The sequence below is a fragment of the Carassius gibelio genome, chromosome A7 (genome assembly GCF_023724105.1).
Source record: "Carassius gibelio isolate Cgi1373 ecotype wild population from Czech Republic chromosome A7, carGib1.2-hapl.c, whole genome shotgun sequence".
NCBI lineage: Eukaryota > Metazoa > Chordata > Actinopteri > Cypriniformes > Cyprinidae > Carassius > Carassius gibelio.
Genome location: NC_068377.1, coordinates 29,957,498 through 29,979,765, shown reverse-complemented (window position 1 = coordinate 29,979,765; position 22,268 = coordinate 29,957,498). Strand labels below are relative to the sequence as shown.

At 37.3% G+C, this 22,268-nt stretch overlaps 2 protein-coding genes across 3 annotated transcripts in view; both read right to left on the bottom strand.

Annotated features, from left to right (window-relative positions):
- Positions 1-12,398, bottom strand: part of LOC128017151 (phosphatidylinositol-binding clathrin assembly protein-like) — a 45,849-nt gene extending 33,451 nt beyond the window's left edge. Inside the window, exons 1-2 of one of the 2 annotated variants that reach the window (XM_052602379.1) lie at positions 11,077-12,398; positions 2,221-2,363 (exon numbers count right to left, since the gene is read on the bottom strand). In XM_052602379.1, the coding sequence (XP_052458339.1) occupies positions 2,221-2,363; positions 11,077-11,206 (273 nt within the window). In that variant the 5' untranslated portion in view covers positions 11,207-12,398. The remainder of the gene's footprint in view (positions 1-2,220; positions 2,364-11,076) is intronic. The other variant, XM_052602380.1, reaches the window with a different exon arrangement.
- Positions 12,399-17,189: 4,791 nt separating this feature from the next.
- On the bottom strand, positions 17,190-21,884 carry LOC128017147 (ras-related protein Rab-38). Its single transcript, XM_052602372.1, has 3 exons — positions 21,317-21,884; positions 18,594-18,874; positions 17,190-18,478 (listed from the first exon to the last, which is right to left on the bottom strand). Exons 1-3 carry the CDS (start codon positions 21,507-21,509, stop codon positions 18,293-18,295), a joined length of 660 nt encoding a protein of 219 aa, XP_052458332.1. The 5' UTR covers positions 21,510-21,884; the 3' UTR covers positions 17,190-18,292.
- Between the last annotated feature and the right edge of the window lie 384 nt (positions 21,885-22,268).

Below are 22,268 nucleotides of genomic sequence, written 5' to 3'. Positions count from 1 at the left end.
TTCAACTCAAATAGTATTAACAGAGAAGTTAATGATGAAGCCAAAAAGATAAGTTCTTACATCTCTCAGCAGACTGAGACAGGTCTCTTTACATACAATCAGCAGGGGGTTATTTATCTTGATTGAACAAAGCTTTATCTGAGCCACCAGCGTTAACCTGATCCAATGAACTTCCCTTTCACACACACACACACAGAGACTCTCTCATTTATTAGCTCACTCGCCCACTCTGTCTTCCCTCTGTGTCCAAAATGAACCATTCTAGATGGACAGTGGTGTCAGAGGTGTCTCCATACAAGGTTAATCAATTTGTCCACTGTGTGACCCAACATGAACCAGCTGATTCAAATTCCAACTCATTTTCTTTCTGTCCCTTGCCCCTCTCGCTCTCTCTATCTCGCTCTTAAAGGTCCTTATCCCAGATGTTTCTTCAACCCACTCTTCTCTCTATCTCTACCCTACACAACATACATTTCCAATGACGTCACTACAGAAAATTGTGCATTCTCTATCTGTCCCACCATTTAGTGACATCGCCCTTTTTCTCTCTTATTTGCACAAACGCATATGGAAACTCCCTTATCAACTACACCGTATCTATGGCATTTTCTGTGCCCTCTCACAGGGCTACTGCTGACAAGACAAATGTCCTCCAAACGTCTTCGCTCGTCAACAGACAGTGATAACCAAACGTGTGTTTTTCAAGCCATTACGTGGTCAAGGATTAAGACCAGACTCGACCTGGACCAGACGTTCAGCTCCGATAACAAAAACCACCCCTGGCTGATAATTGCCTCATCATGCCGCAGAGCAGGGTGTGCTGAAGGACAGTCCTGCACGCTTTATCTATCTCTGACACTGGCGAGCTCAGGACATATAGTGAAGGACTTTTTATTTTATAGCCTAAGTGAATGATCAAGGACGCGTGTGAGAGTCACTAGCGCTGCCATTGTTTTTGTGTGTCTTTGCCACGGTTTCCTGCAGAATCTTCAGCGCCACAGAAAATGTAATTATATTTTACCCAAATTGTGAGCCTACAGTCTAAATTCAATGTGATGAGTTAAAAATGACTGTTTACTGTGAAAGAACAATGGTATGATACAATAGACGTGTTTTCTTCACTGGCTGCACTTTAAAACAAACATGTATTATGACTGGTGTGGACCACTTCACAAAGAAATGACCATGAGTCAGTTCTTTTAAAAAGTATCATGCAAGTGGCGATCTGAATCAAGCAGACGAATCCTTCACTGGACTTAATCTCTTAGAGCTGAATTAACTTCAAGTTAAAGTTACCTAAACTGACAAAAATGTCCTTTTGAGAAAAGTGAATGTGAAAACAACTTATGTATGTGTTCGAATTCTAAAAATGCAAAAAGTTTTTGTTTCTAAGTAGTAAAGTCTAAAATTATTACAATTAGCTTTACACCGAAAGAGAACAAATATTTGGTACGTCCTCAATTAGATACTATAGCTAGGTAAACGTGTGCATTTCTAGAGGAGCTCATGTAGGAGCAATACATTAAGGGGTCCATGTGCACATCTAGGTCACATCCTAACTGTATATATCATGTGTGTTTGTGTGTGTCATATTCTCACCTACCTACTGTTAATCATTAGTGGACTGTGTTTGTGCCTGTATAGAACTAATTCTGGTTTTTGTACATAAACCATGCACTTTCTAACTCCACCACAACACGAACAGAACATGCTTGTTAGCGTTTTTCATTGCAGATTCCAAATGCATTCATTATCTACAGAAATGTCCAACAGGAGGAGGAACAAATACATTAAGTTATTTATGTACCAAAACAGGATACACTGACATCACAGTTAAATGCGTCTCAAATCAGAAACTGCATCTGCATCTGATTTAAAAAGGATGAATTAAAATGAAAATAAGTAACAGTAATAAGATGTTACAAAAGACTTCCATTTCAACTAAATGCTGAACTTTTTGTTCCCCAAGGAATCGTGAAAATAACGCATAACAGCAACACTGATGACGATAAAACAATTCTTGAGCACCATATCAGCATATTAGAATCATGTGTCATACAAGCTCTGTCACAAACAGCAAAAGTGTGAGTGCTGAGGTGTGATTTGTCATGTAGGGTCAATTTAACCAAGCTGTATCTTCAACAGTAACAGCACAGAAGGGTGTCTGATATGGGCCAACAAAAAAAAAAACATATGAAGCACCACTGCAGAATCTCTCACCTCATTTCCATACATCATTAGGTGGTGTGTGGTGATGAGCGCTTTGAAGACCACAACCCAGCTGCTGTTGGTGGTTCTTTCAAACATACTGTCAGCCAGCTGCGGCACGTTCACATTCATCTCATTGGTGCAGTGGATCAAGTCTGAAAACACACATGGGGCACATGTTAGAGCAACACACATCACTGATTCACATCTCTAATGGTTCCAGTAAACACGGCACGGACACAAACACGGCAGGGCAGATCTCAGCACACTCTCATAATCTCTCTCTCTGTATGCTACACCAAGGGTTAGACAGGTTTCTAACCCAGTCATTCTGTTATGCAACACTCACAGACAAGAGAAGATCCGAAGAGCGTCACCTCTTTAAATATGCATCAGCATCCCAGTTTTGCTTTGCATACTAGCATCCGAAAGCAGCATCTCTTGAACGCCATCAGAGGCTCGAAACACTGGTTTCTGTTCTGTCCTGTTTGCATAATGAAGACATTCCTCCTACAGCCCATAGTGTTCTTTTTCTTCTTCAAAGGCAAATCTCTTTGCCCCCTTCCCTTGAGAGAAACATCTTTTCACACACAGAGCAGGTAATGAGGGAGATGACACCTCCATACACCTCCATATCTGTTAGATTTCGGCCCTAGGCCCATCTGTTGTTCTAACAGGAAGTTCTAGTAGTAAGTTGTGCAGCTCCCAATTGGAGACTGATGATGAATCACAAGGATCTGGCAAAAGAGATGGTACACTAGTATGGGCTATACATCTACAAAACACACTTACAGGATGCCAGTGAGTTACAAACGGCCTGTGGAGTGTATGTAGATAAGCCTGTGGTGTAACTCATATTTACATAGAGGCACTTTACAATAATTTCCATAGAATTCTGTGAAACACAGAATCTAATTTAACATTTACTTCAGTTAGCATTGACAGAGCAGTTATTGGTTGAGATGATTAGAACTCTTAATATATCTATTAAACACTGATTTCCAGGAAATGCATGAACTCTTAAAACGTACACCCTTAATGCAATATAACACAGTCACTTTGGATAACACAGGGTTTCCACGGATTTTAAAACCAAATTTAAGGCGCTTTAAGAGCTACACAAAATAAAATAAAACCGTGCGTCCCTACAAAACTAACTCATTCGATCTCAAAATAAACCATGCATCTCAAATTATTTTACTTAAACATGCTAGGACACACATTCAACTGCAAAACAGGATTACTGCAAGTTTAAAATACACAAGACATGTTTTATCTTGTAACTAAAACTGGTTCATATAATAACAATATACCAATACCTACTATGAATTAGAGGTTGATCAAAATAGGATTTTGCTCGTATGGTAATAACGTGTTTAAATAAAAGGCAATAAATCGATTATTTTACAGATAACAATCTATACAATTAATTATAATTAATGCTTTAATATTTTATTCCTGCACAACCCATCATATTAGTTTGAACTTTAATCATCTCATTAGAACGGATTGTAATTCCGTTTTTGCATAAAACCTCCTAATAGAGACTTTATAAGATTTAACATGAGACTTTTGTTATACCTTTTCTATGACCTCAAATTAGATAAAACCAAATTTATGCAATTTAAAAAAAAATGTATGGACCTGTGGGGACTCTATAACAGTGCCAAATGCATAATGTAATAAACATGAATCAACAGTGTAGTTTGAGCCCTGTTGTTCATTTTTAAAATTAACATTTTCGTAATAGACCAAGTTAGAAGGTTACCAAACGAGTAATGTGCCAAAGTTTAGTACTTCCAGTGAGCAGTAGTAATAGTACTGCAAACAGCATTAATAAGTGTGTGCAATCCTGAAGATTCAAGTCAACTACACTGAGTTATTCAGCCTCTCTTCCCAAGATTAATGCATATTCATACACTGTGACTATTATTAAAACCACACTGCAGCCTGTTGGGGTATGAGTTTCGAGATGACTGCTGGTTCAACACTGTTTTCACCCATTTCACTCACACTCTCTCCAATCCTGAACTCGCTCTCGTTCACTTTCTTGCTCGTTTTCTATGATGGTCAGGAGGAGAGCCTGCGAGCTGATAGGCTCCTTTGGGAGGGAGGGGAAGGGAAAGAGAAAGAGAAAGAGAAAGAGTGAAAAACTCTTTGAATTGAGGATACGTGCTGATCTAATCAGTTAAAACAGAACACATTTGGTGATATTGATCGCAAAGTTCATCGTCTTAAACAGAGAAAGACTGACTGAGAGAGGCACAAATAACAGATTAAAAAAGGAGCTTAAAAAAAAACCTTCCTTTGATGCAGGGAATGTATGTGGTTGTATGCACATATGGACCTGAGATTTGAGACATTGCATATTTAAGGGAAATCTTGTATCCACTATATTGTATCAATACTTCAAATGCATGTCAGTATTTTTTTCAAGTGTGCTTTCACATAAACCAACATAATAGGTTGCCTAAATCAGCAAAAACTATCAAATAAACTTTTCCCAGTCCATTTAGAGATCATTCTTTGGTCAGATTACCATCTACATATGAATTTTGCAATAGCAGCATAAAAAGATTCTAGATGAAAAACCAAGATGCCAATAAAATGTCAAAAATGTGCATGGTACATTTATAAACGAGCTCCGACCTGACCAGCTTCAAATGTAGTTATCATGTTATATTTCTGTTTACTATTGATTAATGTTAATTCCATAAAAATGAAAGATTAACTGAAAATAAGACATTCAATATTCTAATGTAGCTAGCAAAAAAGTTGGATAAATAAAGTCTTGCTAAAGAAGGTGACTGTTGCTTGTTGTATTGTGGTTTTGTCCTTTGATTCATTTTCATTTTGAGGTTAAAAGTGTTGCTATAGACATGCATATTTCAGAGTATACAGCTCAAAGTCGAACACCTGGTTTGGCATGAATGGCATCTGCCTTTACCATTACACCAAAGTGAGCAGTCATGTGACATTGGTCCCAAAAATATTTCCCCAAAGACAAGCAGCTCTGGTAATTGTGAAATACTTTTAATTATTTAAAGTTTAATTATAAATACTTTGATACATTTCATTAATGTAATAATAAACTTATATAACCAAACCCAAAATCAATAAAAATCACTGAAATAATATGGCACAATATATTGGTTTTGCTTTGTTTTGCTTTCAAGAGTAACTAAAACCACAGATTTGGTCCTTGTTTAACCGCAATCAAATTAAATACATATCTCCAGTTTTCTCATTTACAAAAGCTTCTGAGTATCACACACTATGATCAAAAAAGTAGATTCCAAGAGTAACCGAGAAAATTTAGTGTTTCACACCGCAGCCTTTAAATAGACTTTCTGACAGCCTTGCACTAAAACAATCACATCTCCACGTTATCCCTAACGAACACACACACCTGCATGGCTCCATGCTGAGATGTGTGCACCGGTGCACGAAATGAGGTGCGGCAGTGAGAATCAAATCCAAGAGAAGAGGTGGAAGAAAATCGTGGCCCAGTGATGTCACTGCAGGGCAGTAAATGAAGAGGCTATGAGTGATGAGATCACCCATCTTCACTCTGCATGTGTCAAAGTCTTATTTGTTAAACTGACAGACAATGAAACCCTTTGGAAACATCCATACCAGGCTGAGCCTGCCACCAGTTGGAGATAACAGAGGCTCAAAACATCCTTGGGTTTCCAGCACACATATTACTGACATAATTGGCAGGCAGAGACTGCTTTGGATTTAAAACCAGCTCCATGCAAGAATGAAAAATGAGCAAAATTACAAATTAAAGTGCTTTTGATTCACAGCATGATTATTCTCTGCAGTGCCCAGGCTTACAAATTAATCAGGACTGAGCCTTGATGAGGCACAGGAAGTTTGGCAGGAAGCCTCTCCTGTGTGTGCGCGTGTGTGTGAACGGGGAAGTAAATTGTCCAGGTGGCCTGACAATCTGTCCAGCTGTCGGCCAGAAGAGTGTAGCTGGTGCTCACCTCTGAACCATCACAGCTGCCATACTAATTACCTGTTCCAATCGTACTAATCACTGACTCCAGGTCAGTCCTCCATGACCCCTGCTTCCAGGAGAAATGGCCCATAATGCACTAAAAATGGAGTTGGAATTGACATTTCAATGTATTGCAATGTTTTATTGCAGAATATAGTCTCAGACAAAAAAAATATCTATATTTTTAATTGAATGAGTGCAAGTCCACTGAGTTTTTGTGCTGCAATAAACATTCTGGAACAACGGCACACAACATTGTGTACCAACTCTCTACACCAGTTTTATGGCTCCAAGTTCAGTACTAATTTTGTCCAAAGCAGTGAAGTCCAAAGAAGATAAATGACAAACTTGTTACTAAAAGATTGCGATTTCACAGTTATAATCACAACAGAAGAAACAAAATTAAAATAATGTATCAATTCGTGACCCAGACATCAATATTTGTATTGACAAGCTGTTTCTCACAACAGCAATGAGCATTTGAGCTTCCATCACCCTAGAACTATTGTCCTTGCTTTAAAAGCAAAAACCGCCCTAAGATTCAAGTTCTGAATCTGTAGGAACCACAAGAAACGGGTTTCAAATTCAGAACAATAATTAGGTAACAATGTGACCACTAGGCAAGTTTTGTTGGGCAGTGTGCAGCCGTTTACTGACAAAATGGTACTCCGATAGAAAATCATGAAAGTTTATTAGCATGAAAAGCTTGATTACAGAGAAAAATGTATAAATAAATAAATAAAATAAGAATAAATAAAGAGATGGTTTCCTTGGTGGAAAAGCTGATCACTAAGATTAGAGGACCTCCAGACCTGTAGAGATTTTTCTCTATGCTCAAAAACAAATGCCAACCTCAGTAACCTGCAGATAAGAACAGCAAACCGTTTTGAATTTAATGAGCGCTTCAGCTAGCTTCAAGGAGAATAGCAAGGAGAATTCTCCTCAAAATAAAAATAGCTTGGTTCCTTTTTGAGACCTTGTTTGCAATGTCTGTATCTCTGCCTCCATTTCCTTCCCAGCTGTGTGTTGATGGCCTTGTTCCTGTGATTGCGAAGTACTGGAAAAGGAAATTATGCTTATCTGGGGTCGGTTTGGCGGATGGTCCTCTAACGTTCAAGCGGAGATGTGGTGAGACGAGGTCGGTTTTCAATCAGCACTCGGAGAACTTAAATGTGATGACGGTGACATTTTTGTAAAAGGGTCTATTTGGGATTCCTGAACAGTGAGTTCAGTGGCACAGTCCTGTGGAATACCGCAGCTATTCCTCACGTCATTCCCATATTTCTCTCTCTCTCTCTCTTTTTTTCTCTTTTTCACCAGCACAGCTTTGCAACTAATCAGCAACTTGGGAGCACAGCTTGTAGAATTCTGTAAAGCTTTAGTCTATATTGAAAAGAACAAAAAAGCCTCGCAAATATATATATAAGATCAGTCCATACTCTATTTCTCACACAGCCTGAGAAAATGTTAAGGCAACGAAAATTAGAAAAAATGTCATTCATGTCTTTAAGCATGAAAGCTGATACATTAACATCTACGGTCCAAAACGGCATATTTAAATTAGGAATGGCAACTAGTTGGTTAGTGAAATCTTTTTAAAGATTTATTTAAAACTTTTTTTTAAATATTTAAAATATGTTGTCCCATACTTGGAAGTTGTGCTTTGCGTTTAACCCATCCAAGTGCACACACACAGCATTGAGTAGTTAAGACAAACACACACACCGTGAACCCTTGCTCAGGGGTCTCACCTCAGTCATGGTACTGGGGGTGGAAGAGCATGATGGTCATTCAATTCCCCCACCTACAAACCCTGCTGGTACAGAGACTTGAACCTGCGACCTTTGGACCACAAGTCCTTTGGGTTAGCATAAAGAAAGTCTAATAGTTTTATTTGATTTTGCATGTATAAATACCCTCAGACTTAAAACGTCCTGTTATTATGCTATATATTTGGGTCTGTCTGTTAATAATTGTTTTATGCAATAAAAGATTATAGTTGTGTAACCGAATTAGAAAATATGCAGTTTTGCACATATGGGAATGAAAAAAAAAAAGAAGAGCTTTGAGAATTCACTCCCCTGAGATGCGTCATAAATAAAGTCCCGGGTTTTGCAGAGGAGATGTCAGAAGAGGAGCCAAGGGCTTTTATAAGGTACAAAACAAGCTATCAAACAGAACCAAAGGCCCTCAAGCAGCTATAAATAGGCCACATCAGCACTAGAAGTGTGAGGGGAACAGAAGCAATGTGTCATGCAGCATATATAAGCTCTCTTAAAGTGGTGCAGTTGTGTCCTCACGCTGAATGATGCTCAACAAACATTGATCAACTGCTTCTCCTTCCCAAAAAAACTCCATTACTGATAGTGAATATGTGCTTCAAAGGCATCCTCCTTCTTTATCAGTTTAAGTACCATAGCTCCTGAGTCTATTTCTCCTTACTTGGTTCTCAAGCAATACTACATCCATCATCCACAAAATTACAATGAGTTCATAAGTAAAAGCTACTTGTGGAGCAGTGGACCGAGCATCCTGAAGGCTAATCTGTATTCTGAAAGGCTGGGTGGTATTTTCCCAGACATGTTTGACAATGGCTGTTTTGTCTTTGCTGCACAGCATCATTTAAGTGGTCTGGTTTAAAATCAGCAGCACTTCACCTTTAACCCTGACACACTCCAGACTCAGATTTCTGCTAGTGGAATAGTCTCATGATTATTGACTATGGCTGTAAAGTCTGGTTTAGACATGCAAAACTACATTCAAAATCAATCAGTGTGGTGGGTTTACTGAGAGACAGACTTAACGAAGACCCATACAATAATAAGGCTGCTTTCGGCTTCTCCTAAACTAGTCTGGGGCCGTTCATATGACATACTTTTGTGTTCAAAGACAACTTGATTAAAAGCAATAGAAAGGAAAAGAATGCAAAGATTTTAAGGTGTGTTTTTTTTTACTATTTTTAACCTCTGCTTCATGAGAAAGCAGCACTTGTGACAAGGCACTCAAAAAATTATCTAAGATGCAACGCAATAGCCAAAGAAACAGTGCCTTGCGAGAAGAGAATTTTAAAGACCTACCTAAAATACACGTTTATATATATGTAACCACTAGTTTACTGTATCTTATTTTTATCAAATTCAACCCACTTAGGCGGCAAGCTGCTAAATGATCATTAGCTAAAAAGAATACAGCTTGTTTTTTTATTACGTTTTTAAGGAGTGGGCAACTCTGCAATAAAATCTACAGCTGTGCTTGAGGATATTTTGTTTACTTCCTACTAATAGTTTGAAATAAACCTCCTGAACAGCTGTCAAAAATATAATGCTAAAAACCTTGCACACTTTCCCAAAGCTATTAGTTGTTGCTCTTTCAACACTGTATCCCAGTGGACTAATGAAATCTAGTGCAAGCTGACGCCCCAAATTTAGATTTAAACTACTGAGTTAAGACAGTTATGGCAAATATAACTGATAATTGCATCCAATTTTGTCTAAATAAAAAAAGTTAACTCATGCATCAAATGAATTTTGAGCAAAAACTTTAGAAACATTAGAAATATAAATATGAATTATATAATATATATATATATTTTTTTTTTTTTTTTTGCGGTTGTCTAAAGATTTCATTTAACAGGGTTACTCAAAAATATTTTTATAGATTAACTTTAAAGGGCTACTCCAGCCCAAAATGAAATTTTTTCCAAACCCATAAAAGGCACTGTGACTGTCCCATTGACTGCAAAGTAAAATACACTGTCAAGGTCCAGAAAAGTATCAAAGACATCGTCAGAATAGTTCATCTGACTTCAGTAGTTCAACCTTAATGTTATGAAGTAACGAGAATACTTTTTGTACGTGAAGAAAACAAAAAATAATAAACTTTTCTGAACCTTGACAGTGTATTTTACTTGGCAGTCAATGAGACAGACACAACCCTCATGGTTTTTATCCAAACCCATCCGTAATCCATAGTTGTGATGTATTGTGTGAAAGCAAAACAACATACGTCAGACTTCCGAAATTACCCAATACCAAGAACCGGCTTAAGCAAGTAATGTTTCTGGATGATTAATACTTCTCAGCTTTGAGCAAAAAGAGGAAGTAAGCAACACATGACCTTCAGTAATTGTGTTGTTGAGTTAGTTACGACAAACATTGTGTTATGCAGTTTTGCAAGATTAAAACAGAAGCATCGAAGCTGGCTGCTCAACACACTCTAGCTGCTAGGATGCATAACAGGTGGCTGACGCAGGAAACAAATCTAGACTAAACATGAAGCTGTGTTCTGCAAACACTGCGAGGATGAAACTGACGTGCATTCTGCATTAACTCTGCTTTTGTCAAAAGAATCATTTGAGTCAATGCTTCACTGCACACACACCTAACCTTCACCGCTCCAACAATGTCTCGACAATTACTGCTAAAGAGAGATCAAACAAGACGTGAAGATATTACGCACACATGACTTCAAACACGATGCATCAGAATCCCCGACAGCTACTTTCACTTATTCAAGCCGGAGCGGCTGCTTATTATGAAGCAGATATTAATAGATCGAGGCTGATTGCATGATGACAACCTCCACAACACTTCCGAAATAAGACATAGATCATTGTATTAAATTAAAATGAGTCACAAATCCAATGAATGAGTGTATACAACCACTTTACAGTGGCATCAGCTCCTCGAACTGACGTGTCTAAAGACAGATCAGCATTCCCATCACAAGCACGTTTCAATTCATCACCGGTGTCCAGACAGCTGAGGATGTTGAACTGCATGCCAGGGACACGGTAAGACTTCGAGCTTTTAAAAGCACCCAAGAGTACCTGTGAAGAGACTGTGTGTTTTTGGTATACTCACAATCGAGGTGTTTCTTTTTGGGTCCACTGACTTCATGCGTTGTGGCCTTGCAGACGGCTTTGCTGATGGCTGATCCAGTCATGCTGTGCTGGGCCGCGGCGATGCGGTCTGTGATGGACTGTCCTGACATTGTTATTCAACTCTTGAGATACGAAAAATGACAACTACACTTGACCTGGTTTGGCCGCAAAGGTGTATTTTCCACTAAGATCTAGTTGACGATTTTACAAAAAATACACTTGATACAAACTGATGAGTTTGGTAAGTTTCGGACCAGCCACAAAGTCAACTGGCACTAATTCATACACTTGTAGCAAAAAATGAAGGGAAAACGTGACCTAACTAGTAAAACTGTCACAACTAGATAAGCCGTGACTGATATGGAGGGGCGATCTGAGCTTTTGTTAGCTAAAATTACTCCTACAGCGTTGGCACCATGAGCAGATACTTGTAATATTGAAGTCTGAAGATACAAAACAACTGTTGGAAAATGTCATAGCTATCAGTGAGGCCAGCTCAGAGGATTCAGGCAGAAAATATCACCTGTCAGCCAGCTTGAGCCTCACCAATACAGACCTTGTAAAAGAAAACAAAGTGGATATGAGAAGCACAGCAGACTAGTTTGAGATTAGATAGGCAAATCTGTTCTGTGGTATATTGGCACCGAGACCTAACCAGTCAGTAACTCCGACAGGTTTCCTTGCGAGAAATATGCATAGACATATAAACCAAATCCTACGAGAGACTTTAAGAAAGCTGAATCAACTCAAAACATTGCAACTATACCGGTAAATAAACCAAAGTATTATTTAGGCGACTTATCTAATCGACAACCTAAACTATCTGCCCAGCCAGCTGAGTAGATATATCACATCTGAACTTGAACTAGTGCTCCAGTTACCTTATATTAGACCCTAGTAACAAAAAAAACAATCCCGTGAGAGCCTAAGCTATTTCTAGATGACACAAAATCTTCAAAAAGACTGGTAAATATTGTTAAAAACAAGTCCAGCACGCATCCCGACGCGGACAGCTGAAAGTGTCCGGCTCAAGTTGGACTCCAGCTCGGTGAGCCAGCGCGTCTTTAACCGGATGCCTGATTCTCTTCCCTTCCGTCCCGCTTAAAGTCTCCCTTAATCCGCGAATACGACACGGTTCCGCCTACGGTGAGACCGAGAGACGTCGAGCTGTTCGGGACTGAATGAGGGGTGGTGTAGCTGTAAAACCCCTGTCTGACGCGGTGTCTGTGGTTCGAACTGTCAGCTCTACGTTATTCCGGTTTGCTGAAGAATGCGCTGGCGGAGCAGCTCAGAACAAAATGGCTTCGCTGTGATCAGGTGAACGACGAGCTGGAGTCTGATTGGGCGGGAGCGAGCGGCGTTCACGAGCTCGTGGGAAATAGCTTCGCCACTCTTTACTTGCACTCTTGTGGTGATCCTTTCTTGACAGCTGATCCATTTGCCTAAAATGCCCCTGGAGATTCCAAGTATATATTATATATTATTATATAATATATATTATATTAGGTTACACATTTTTATTAAACGTTTTTTTACGTGCATTTAAAGTAATGTAATTTAAGCACAATATTATTCATTTTTGGACGGCATTTAATATTTTTTGCAAGGATCAAAATCATTCAATGAGATCAATCAGCCAATCAGATTTGGTCATAGTGCTGTCAAGTGAATAATAGCGATTAATTGCATCCAAAAATAAAAGTGTGTATATTTATTATGTATATATAAATACAAATACACACCAAGCACATATATATTTAAGAAAAATGTTATAATTGTATATGATACAAATTTGTATAATATATATATATATATATATATATATATATATATATATATATATTTATATATATATACATGTATATATACATACATACATATATATGTGTATATATATATATATATATATATATATATATACACACACACACACACACACATATATATATATATATATATAAAATATGCACAGGACACAAATAAATTGACAGCACTAATTGAAATATTCCTGTATTTGTATAAATATTCTAAATTATTCAGATATCGAAATTATATTAATTATTAATCACGTAAGGGAATTTAAAGGTGATTATGTATTACTGTATTAGATTAGTATTAACTAATTTATAGGCTATGCTGCAATTAACTGTAAAAGTTTTGAAATTTGAATTTTGCATTCTGATCTTTTGAAGTATAAATATGTTCGGAATGTTTCAAAAGATTATGACTCAGTCAACCTTTTTATGTGACTTTGTCTGTGTTTCTCTCTGGAAACGACATCCAACTGTTTCAGAAGCACAACAAAGCTTTCAGATCACTTTGTCCATGTCTATTCACGTGTGAATGGCTGACTGACTGTGTTGTGCTATTCACCGTATTATATGACATCCAAATGAAGCAAAATGAAGATCAGAAAGAGTGTGTTGAAATTTTAAAACACATGTCCCATGACCATGAATTAAAAAAAAAGTGATGACCTGTGACCTTTTCTAAAGCATTAAAACCAAGTGTGTCAAAAATGAGGTAAGCAAAAGAAAAGGTTTCAGAAGGGAAGTACAACAGTTAAAACACACCTCTCTCTATGAGGAAGTGGTTGAAAAAATTAAACCACAATGGTGTCAAACCTTGACTTCATTTGGGAGAAGCATGAAAACAAGTCTTATTCTAACATCAAAATAGCTCACTTGTGTCACAAATGGCTATATATAGTACACTTTAAAAATTGATGACACTCTATCTAGATGTCAGGGCAAGCTCTTAGGCTATGCTTAACAAAGATAAAAACATTTAACAAGGTAAACCTGTTTTTAAATAGGTGTTTTAGGTTTTTACATCACTGACAAAACTACTATTAAAACAAAATTACTATAAATTTACTAAGAACATATAAATGGTGTGATATTCATATGAACAAAGACAATGCATTTTCAATGAACATTAATATTTTTGACACTGGAAAAACAAAACATTAAACTGGTCTGCAGAATTAACATCTAGTCTGCTGATGTGACAGCAGCTGATGTGACAGCCCCATCTAGAGGAAAACAGATGGAACTATTTCCATGGCAACTGGATCCAGCAGTAGCCCTTGGCAACGGTTTCTGCAACTGATCACTTCCTCAGGGAGCATCCTACTTATTTAAACAAGACATGGAAAAAAACACAATATGGTTCTGCTTATAAATGTAATAGAAAATTGCACTGAATTTTTTACTCTTAGAACTGTTCTGCATCACCTTATAAATCTTTAAAAATAACTAAAATATCTGAACCAAGAAATTAGTAAATTTGGTTTCCAAATTGCTTCAGAATTGATTTTACAAAAGCTCTTTATACATTCATTTAAGGTTCAGTGTGTGGTACTGCAGATTGTGTCATAAAAAACGCAAGGAGAGGATTTGTCAGTCAGATCTCTTGACTGAGAGAGCATGGAAAGCCTGCTAAAATGGTGTACTTCTCCCTCTCATTCAGTCAACATTTGCGTCATTAGTATAGTCAAATGCATGACTCCGTGGATGCTAAATGAAAGCTTTTACTGCCAACATACAGTCAGGCTTTAGAGCCTGCATTTGCCAGATGCTTTTATCTCAAGTGACAAGCCATTTATTATCTTACACTTTTAAAATTCTGATGTCCTTAAGATGTGTTAAACTCTTTATATACATAATGAAAAATAATGATTTATAAGTGTTTCATAAGAAATATGGGAACATAAAAACATTGTATTCAGGGATTTTTCTCAACCAATGTGTAATCATACAAAAGGGGAAAAATATGCACATCCAAAACAGACATGAAAGGAAATGAGGAAAAACTGCACACTGTTCAACAAGGCCCATTCCCTTTATTTTCAAATAAAACTGCAACATTTCATCAATCAGAGATTCTCCGAGATGTCTAAATGAAACATTGCTGTTTTAGTTTGAAAATAAAGGAAAAAAATGAAGGTTGTGCCAATTACAGCAAAGCCTTGCGCTGAAAATTAACGTCTGCTCAAACTACTCAAGATGACCAACATAAGTGATCCAGCACAAAAACTAAACTCACAGTCATGAACACACACACTATTTCAAACAAAAGCTGTTATCACACCACTCCTGACATGCTCTCGTCTTCAGGTCCAACAACTACCGGCTGGAAGCAGTCAGTGCAAATGTACCGCAGCACGCAGACGTAAACACTGCCAGACAGTCCCACGGTCAGAGCCAGCAGGATCAGACTCAGGTACGATGGCCCCGGTTGGTAAGCAAATTCACTGAGCATGTCACTGTCCATTACTGCAGGTGGTTCAGAGTTCTGGGCTGGTAAATTGAGAAGAGACAAGCTGTTAGTTTTATTTAGCAATTTATTCATTAGTCAAATCATAGCATCACAGTCTATTAGCAATATTTTACCTAATGCATTGAAACCACCTTTACCTTTAGTTTTGTACTGTATTTTATATTGCACATTGTATATTTATATAAACAGTCCCAGTCATATCACAATAAAGTATCTAATTAATATACCTTAAAAGGCTAAGGTCATCTTTTTTGCATATTGTATTGTAGGCTATTCATGCCCCTCAGTGTGTAGCTTACTGTAGAGTAGGATTCAGATTATATTATTTTAGAGATGTAATAATGGAGAGATTAATTTTTTGCTTTAATTTCGATGTTTGCTCTTTCGTGTCATTGTCACTGAAATACTTAAGGAATTAACACTTTAGTTAATAAACAGCATGCTACAACTTTTTTTTTAAATACCACGTATTATTAATTAACTATTAAATATTAATAAATAGAGAGCAAGACAGCTGGCAGCCTAATAAAAGGCAGTAATAAACGCAACAACATGTTAAGCGGGATCCTGTCAGGCATTAGCCTATCATACCTGTAATCAATGGAAAAATAAAAAGAAGAACCCATTCGGTCTTCATCCACAGCATTATGGAGACTTTACCGCTGGGCTGTATCATCCTTGGAAAACAGCAAAACATCTAGCTTTTTAAATCCATTTAATTATTATTATTATTATTATTATTTGAAAATTGCAGTTTACTTTTAATGAACTCTTTCTGACATAATGCCCCTGTTAAATGTGCTACTTACCAAAATATCTGCTCAAACATGATTTCAGGAAAACATCTTTCACAGCCTCTCTTCCCGGTGGTTTTTCAAAGGTGATTTGGTCCCGAAAGTCGTTAACCTTTCGATGAGCACGAAAGCCGGTAACAGTTTGCTGACTGTCCAAAGCACTTTTACGGAATTCCCTTATATCATGAACGAGCACGCGCCGTGACTCTATCGCATCCTTCTGCTGGAGAGTCGAAGGAGCTGAATCCTCACCGCTACAACTAAACCACATGTGAAGCGATCAATACACATTCGCTGAGGATGCTCATGTTATTACCCAAGGCTGGAAATACAGCACTTAGGCGTTAGATATGTTCTTTCTTTTTAATGAGTCAGTGTTTTTATAATCATAATATAACAGGCTGTATAATAATTGACATGGCTCTGATATAACCAGTTTTCATTTATCAGTTCTTTGCTGTAGGCTATAAAATGGTAGGTGGGCTGACTATTTAAAACCGTCTCCTGCTGACAAGCCTATTATTATTTATATTATTATTCATAGAAATGTACATCCAAAGGAATTATGGTTAACATGGTTTTTGCACAGGCTAATCTGGTCACACAGTTCCTAATCTTTTTAATATTATGTCCAGTAAAATCTAAATATCCAAAATAATTACATACCTTTTATGTACTGTAATATTTATTATTATATCAAAATGTTTAAATATGCTAATACAGCAAGGCTGGGGACATAGCTTCTCATTTAAGTTTATGTATATAGTTTTTTTTTCCAGAAATATTTAACTGTCACATATAAATTGCCATAAAATCATTCATCATCCTGTATGCTGAATAAAAAGTAGGTTTAGTAAAGGTCACTGTTAGACACATGTACCATGTGGCAGACTGTTATGTGCAAAGAGGAATAGCAAAGCAGAGAGAGAGTGAAAAAACGTACATTTGATTACTGTTTTGTGAGATGTGACATTATACAGATAATTGCACAATCCAAAACACTTCCTCAAACAAAATGTCAAAAAGTAAAACATATTTAGTAAGTGAGCTGTGGGCATCAAACATTATGGGCAATGAAGCATTGATGATAGGAGCTGAAGAAAAACCTCTGCATGTCAGACAAAACATACATGGTAAACAAACTGCTGTGAGCAGAGAGTAAGCATGTGTGTCATGACATAAAAAACACTCAAACATCCAGTCACACATTTAAACACTAGTCACGCGCCTCCTCGGTTTCTGCTGAGATACTTCAGTGCAATTAATTGTCTGATGCTAATGCTTTCATGTGCTTATGTGCACACACACACACACACACTTGACTGTGTGAATCCACTGCTGATTATTCACAGTAATGGATTTCATTTTGCATGCTTGCTGGCACATGACTGCTTAACTCTGAATTTAATTCACTATCATTTGAAGATCTTACATCACCCGTGATCTCGGATATAAACCTTCATACAACATAAATAATAATTTCATCTATCATAATGATTTGTGCACTCATATCTCTAAGGAAAGCACTACAGAGAGTATTTTGTCTAGTTGCTCTCGGTTTACATGGGCTTGCCATATATGCTCTGCATCTTGCCTAAATTTCCAAGTTTATCTCAGGTTGATGAGCAGCAACGGTCTAGTTACTTAACTGTGTTTTTAGAACCTCAAGTACCGTTGAGTGTACACGCTTGTTGTAGACTGTGTTAGAAACAGCACACCCCTATGCTATGTAATCGCAAATGCATGCACACATTTTGAGCATGCAGACTTAAAGTCTTTTAAGTCTTAAACAGACACAAAGTAGAGGCAAATCTGCGCACGCTGCTCTTCTGCTGCAGTATAACCACAAGAGCCTTATTTAGTTGTGAGTCTATAGCGTTAAGTATTTATCAGAGAAAACTCTGTGTAAACGCTGCATGTTTTATTGATGACATTGTTGTTTTTGGTATGTGTAAATGTGCATGTATGTGTTAAGGCTTCATGGTCTTTTCTTTCCCACAAAGGCTTACTTCAGCACTATCTGAAGAACCAAAAAAGGGTGTGACCGTTTTCTCTCTTTTTCTCTTTATATTTTTCCTTCCCACTCTGTTCTGTGTTCTTTTCATCATCTCACCCTATAATTCACTGTGGGTTTTTGCTGGACTGGAATGTTGTGCAGACAGAACATTTAGAGTCACTGCGCTCTTTTAGATTATAATCAAAAGCAGGCAGGATCAGTACACCAGGGTCCGATTCCACAGGAACATCCTCAATGGCCATTATATTTTCTACAAGACACATGATGGCTGCATCAATGTTCGTGTTGTCCTGTTAAAAATAAGAAGGAATGATATGAATTGTAATAATAAGAAGTGTCTTTTCAAACAAGCATCGAGGGACTAGCAAGGGTAATATAATCAAATATATAACCTATAACCAGTACCTTCGCAGAAGTCTCATACCACCCCACAAATCCATGGTCCCTAGAGAAACTTTCGAGTTTGGGCAGTTGGGAACACAAACCATATTTCTGTTGGTCACACTTGTTGGCCAGCAGGACAGCTGGTAGGGGACGCCCATTTCCATGGGCAACTTTAGAATCAAGATCTTTTTTCCATTTCAGCACTGCTTGGAAGGTGGAGGCGCGGGTCTGGTCAAAAACCACCAGTGCCCCTACGGCCTCTCGGTAGTACACACGTGTCATGTTGCCATACCTCTCTTGCCCTGAGAATAAATCAGAAAAAAAGTGTTTTAAGTTAGTTTCTGTGTATGATATTTAAAGGAATAATTCACCCCAAAAGTCCATCCCCTGTTGCCCTCTCAACAAATCCAACTGATTTATTTAGAACTATTTTCACTTGTGACTCTGTATATGGTGCTCGATCTGTGCATATTTTCGTCTTTATTTAGACAAGATGATTTTTTTCACTGGAGAAAGCAAAATTATGGATAGAGGCCCGAAGCAGTGTTTTGAAATTAAAAAATGTTAATTGATGGACTGGAGCCATGTGGATTGTGTATTTTTGTCATGTTTTTAGCAGCTGTTTAAACTACAAGAGGATCCATTGGTTAGCAAAATCTGTTCCTATGAAGAGACAACCACATCGACACCTTGGATGGCCTGAGGTCGAGTATATTTTCAGCAAATATTAATTTATTTGTGTGCTATACCTTCAAGGTTTAATTTAAAATGTTTTATTTTGTTTATTTATTTGTATTTTTATAGTGGTCTAGAAGAGCTATCTCACAATATATTCACAATATTTTTCATTTTCTTAAACTGCCTAACCCTAGACATTAACTTGAACACACTCCTCCACCAGACTACTCAAATGTGCATGGATTCCTTGACTGCAGACAACATAATCATCTATCCATTTCACAAATCACATGTACTTGACCACACTGGAAAAGCAAAATCCTTATGCTCTTTTGAAAAATCTGTCAAAGCAGACAGATGCATTTCCATTTAAACACGGTTCACAATTTGACCTGTTTATAATTGGAAACAGTTAACTAATTGTGCCCAAGCGTGTTGGTGGGAGGCCTATAGTGATGTGATGATTTTTCTACACACATTTTTGTCAGCATACATTATTATCCTTACATATCCTACATACATCCCTATACTGTAATCATTACAAACACAATCTGTAATCATAAACGTTTATTATGTCTGCTTAACTGTATCTTTAATCGAACTGAAACAAACTGAATCAAATCATTCAATATTATGTCAATAAATGTTCTTTGTAGCTAGTCTGGTAACTTTTACATTTCTCTATGACACAATCCACGGTGCGCTAGCTCCAATGTTTCCACATTATTTCCAACTCTTGCATCATCGAAGTTACATACATTTTAATCCTGATTTCATAGCACCACATAGAAAAAATTGTGAACATGAATGGATTGGAAAGGCTTTACAAGGAGAACCATTCTTTTGTGGAAGATATTAAATGTACCTAAGCTGTATTAATGCATTATCATGTTAAAAATGAAGGCCAGTGAAACTTTCACAGTTAATATTCAGGGTTCACAGTGGAGTACCTTGAAGTTTGACTTGTATGAGGTCAGAAAACTACTGTGTTCAATCTTCGATGACTGTCATACACACCTTGCAGTTTTTAGAGTTATGTAAACCTGACTCTGAGTTTTCCAATATGTCAGCCATGTTGAATTAAATGCACTGTGGGAATGTTTTGTCCTGGAGCTGGTGTGATTTTTTTTTTTATGCGTGAGAGTGAGGTAAAGTACTAATAGTGTTTTTCACTAATAGGTGATGTGAGGACCTTCACATAAGACCAATACCAGTGAGCCCATGAGTCACTAGTCAATAAGACCAGTGAATATGAACTTGAGAGATGATACACACATTCCTGACCCTGTGCTTCAGTTTATTCTGAGTATATAGACACAGAGAGGGATTCATACCACTGTGAGGTCACATACTCCAGCTGAGAGCAGGAAAATCTCAAACAAGGCATGTTTTGGACTGCATGTAATGACATTGTTTGAGCTAAGAGTTAAAAGCATTACTCTAGCATAACTCTAGTTATGTATCGCTATCTGTCTTTCTGTATACTATCTGAATAAGTTGTGCATTTCCACTTTGGATGATCAATAAAACATCAGTACTTGGAAACTTATGGTCAAAGGTCTGAAACTTCTCAATTTAAATCACACCTTTTTATCTAAACAGTTTTGGTTCGGTCCAATTCACAAAAATGTAATTTCCACTGTATTTTGTGAGTTTTGCTCAATTTTCTTTAAAAGTAAATATTAAGTCAGAGTGTATTAAAAACTACAATGAACTAATCACTGCAGATTTCACTTTGCTTTTACATTTAAGACAAGCAATTAAACTTAACTGACTGAAATAGCTGCCTTTTATGTATAAATGTATAGCTGACAGATACCACGGGCATGATCTTTTAGTTTAAGGTACAAAATTGCAAGGATAGCCTAATATAGATAGCCTACAAAATTCAGAAAATGTAGGCTATAGAATAGTTTTTGACGCGGTATGGCACGTCATATCACTTGAAGGCTCCTCTCAACTTCCCATATGCTCATTTATTTGCATAAGCCTATTGACATTTTAGATTAAGTGACAAACATTAACATTGCAGGTAAAGACAACTATACATAACTTCAGTAACTGACCTGCAATGTCCCACAACTGCAGTCGAATGACTGTCTGGTGATCCCAATTCAGGACTTTTAGAGCAAAATCAACACCGATTGTCGCGCGGTAATGTTGAGAAAAAACCTGATGCACATATCGCTTTATGATGGAAGTCTTCCCCACACCCAGATCTCCAATCACTAGGACTTTGAGAAGCCGCTCCTGCTGCATTTCAGCGGTCTAAACTACATGACAAATTCTGTCCAAAAGAAAGAAAGCTTTTTTATTGTTATTATTAACGTAAAACGAAAGTCTTGTTGGTCGAAGTACTCTCCACGTCTAGGTTTTCGAAGATCGTAATATTTCGCTGGAGCTGAAGAAGCACGCACGCCTAACAGCTGTCAAAAAAGAGTTTCTTCGAGAGGTGAGAAGTTTCACACTTTATTCGCCTGTCGACAACTTTTCGTAGTGTAGCTACGTGCGGATCCGCTGTCGAATCTTTCGAGCCAAATATCCAGTAGCGCTGATCCGTTCAAGAACTTTAAGACTAGGAAAGAACTCCAGAAGGTCCAGCGTTTAGTAACGAGAATCACCTGTAAACTACATTTCCCGTCATAGGCTACTGGTTTACTTCTGCTCGTAAAACCTGAAATAGATGGCGCACAAGAAAGACATTGAATTAAACCTAAAGGAACATATTAGACTCAAGACGGAGAAGACTAGACTAAGCTTACTTTTTGTGATATTTCAACCGCCCTAAATGTCAATTTATATTTAAAATAATTTCAATGTAATACTGAAAGATTCGTTTAGATGTTCTTTTTTAGAAGTGGGGTAGATCAACAGGAAAAGTGGGACAGTTTTCTTTTCAGTTAAAAGCAAGGTTGGTTAAACATTGAAATCTAGGAAGTCTAATTCAAACCATATGATCATCGATCTATTTGAAAATATATCATGAAAAAAAATCCATATGTTCCAAGAGATAATCAT